General features: G+C 33.7%; 1 protein-coding gene across 1 annotated transcript; it reads right to left on the bottom strand.

The window, feature by feature from the left end:
• Positions 1 to 362: 362 nt before the first annotated feature.
• On the bottom strand, positions 363 to 1594 carry LOC108468642 (probable CCR4-associated factor 1 homolog 9). The gene has a single exon (XM_017769519.2). The coding sequence runs from the start codon at positions 1214 to 1216 to the stop codon at positions 386 to 388; it is 831 nt and encodes a 276-aa protein (XP_017625008.1). The 5' UTR covers positions 1217 to 1594; the 3' UTR covers positions 363 to 385.
• Positions 1595 to 2724: the final 1130 nt, after the last annotated feature.

Below are 2724 nucleotides of genomic sequence, written 5' to 3' on the forward strand. Positions count from 1 at the left end.
CTCATAGTGACTGAAGCAAGACTCATTTGGTAAAGGCCCCGTTGAATCCTTCCAAGACTACATCATTCTGTCCAAGCGAAAAATATCACCTTTTTTTCCAATTTGACAGTCCACTTGACAGCCTCATTGGGCAAAGGCCCTATTGACTCAATGTCACTGGCAAAATTTAAAAAAAAAAAAAGAAGTTGTAATTTCTTGAGGGTGTTTCCCAAATTTAAATGCTCAATGCAAGTATCTGGTATAAAGAGGAAACCAACAATACATTCTGGGTTATTGAATAAACAATTTGGAGCAAAAGTTAGAACTTGATTAATCAAATGAATTAATTAAATTGCAATTTTTATATTTAGATAACACTATAATTTAATTAGAATTAATTTTAATTTTATAATACTTCCAATCCATACAATACACCAGCATGCTTTTCCGGTCCCTCGTTCACAAAATACACGTCCCTCATTTTCTGAAACGTGTGCCAAGTCAGCAAGGAATCAGACCCGGCTTGGTGAGATTTCCCAACCGCACGGTTCACATCTAACGTTTGAGCCAGCCGGTCCAACCCACCATACAAGCTCTTGCAGAATCTCGTCATGTGCTTCACATCGTAAACTTTGTTCCCGAAAAACACCCTCAGAATTCTCAAAAACTCATCCAAGCCCTCGGGCAAGTCTCGTCGCGTTAGGATCTTAACCAGGTACCCGAAATCATATGCGCTGTGGAAGGTCACCCAACTCACTGAGTCATTGCATACGAGTCCAGAGGACATGGTCAACTCAGCGAATCGAACCGAGTCGATCCCGTTTTCCTTGTTCTTCTCAAAATCAACCCCTTGCCTCCTCAAAAGCTCGATGGAATCAGGGGCGTGAGCGTCACGCTCCACATCGAAGTCGCAGAAATTGAATTGCCAAATGAACTGAGTGTCGTCGGTTCCGAGAACTGGCAGGTTACCTGAAGAATCGGAGAGAGTAAGGCCCACTTGGATCAAGTTGAGAGCATCAACGTTAGATTTGAGGATCTTGTAATGATCGGAGGGTCGGAGGAGTTGTTCATGGTAAGGCTTAGTGGGGTCCACTTTTGGTCTGAAAACAAGACCTGGAAATTCAGTGTCCATGGAAACGAAAGGGAAGTCATCAATTACCCGACTGATCAGCTCGAACTCTGATTCTAAATTATCCGACCAAACTTCCCTTATCTTCACAGATCTTAAAAACCCCATATCGTAATATCGCAAAGAAACTGAGAAAACAAAAATTGATCCTTTTTTTTTTCTCCTCGAAGTTTTGATTTACGGTTTCTGATTTTGGGGAAGATGGTAGGTTATAAGAATTGAGAGACCATGTTTTGAATAAAATAAAAGGTGCAAATTTGGTTTGTTTTTAGTGGCAAATGGTTTGAATGCTTTTTGCCAATTTCACATTTTTCTGTGGGTCTGAGAGGGACTATTTACAATGTATGTGAGTGGGTGACAGTAGGGATTTCTGTGTCAGTTGTGCGTGCGTTGCGTGCAAGTGCATGTAACTGACGTTGCGATAAGGTTCAACTTTTCGCTTCCTTTTTCCTTTGGTTAATGATAAATTTGGTCAGTAAGTTTGTTTGTTTTATTAAATTAATTTTAATTTAATTTTTGAGTTTTTACCATCAATTTTTTTAATATATTTTTTAACACATTTAATAAAAGTATAATTAAAAAGTTAATGAAGATGATGTATAATTTTATATGTAAAATATTTATAATGAAATATATTTTATTATTTAGATAATCTAATAAAATAATTATATAATAAAATAAAAAATAATATATTAAATTAAAACAACTCTTAGTTTAAAGAAAATAAGTATAATTATCTAAAAGAATTAAGTTAATAAAAAACTTCTCATTAAACAACGTATTTAAAGATTGAAATCTCTTACAAGAAAAAAAATTGGAACTTTGAATTTATTCATTAAATCTGTTAAAAATAGATTAAAAAATAAAGTTGATGGCCAAAAATATTCAAAAATATAATTAAGATCATTTTGAGAAAACATGCAAACATTAGTGACAAAATTTATCATTAAATCTTTTTCTTTTATGTTTTTACTGGTACACTCAAACCAATTCGTAATTTGATGTCTCCTTAAGCGACTCAAAACATTTATTGATTTTAATTTTAATTTTAATGTATTATACACCTAGTTTTTGTTAATTTCATAAATAAAATTAAATTATAACACGTATGTAAAAATATATTTATAAAAATTAAATCAAACTTTAATTTAATCCATAAAATCCAGGGCTTTAGGATGTTAATGTTGGTACGTAGTCACCATTTATCCATTAAATTTGAGTTTACTTCAAATTGTTTTTAAAAATATATAAAAAAGGGTCTTAATATGATATATATTATCAAATAAAAATTCTTTTAATTAGTACTCGATGCACTCTTGACATTAATTCAATGAAAAAATTGAATATTGTTATCCCATTAGCCTAAAAGGGAAAAGGAGTAAAATTCAAATTAACCCAACTTCGAAGATAGCATGGAAAACTCTCTGAAAGCTTCCGATGGTGATGACGGTTCGCGACTATCTGAAGATCGCAATGCCAAGAAAGTTAGGTTTAAAGATGTTTCCGATGGGGCTTCTGTGGACATGGCTGTGGACTCTGATCCACATTTGAATGCGGCAATGTCATGGAAAGATAAACTTTTTGAGGCTGGTTCGTCTGGGACTAGTTAGGAAGTC

Source organism: Gossypium arboreum, chromosome 7, assembly GCF_025698485.1.
Source record: "Gossypium arboreum isolate Shixiya-1 chromosome 7, ASM2569848v2, whole genome shotgun sequence".
Lineage (NCBI taxonomy): Eukaryota > Viridiplantae > Streptophyta > Magnoliopsida > Malvales > Malvaceae > Gossypium > Gossypium arboreum.

Excerpts from the sequence above, each read along its gene's own strand:
- LOC108468642 (XM_017769519.2), bottom strand. The coding sequence starts at position 1,216 with ATGGGGTTTTTAAGATCTGTGAAGATAAGGGAAGTTTGGTCGGATAAT.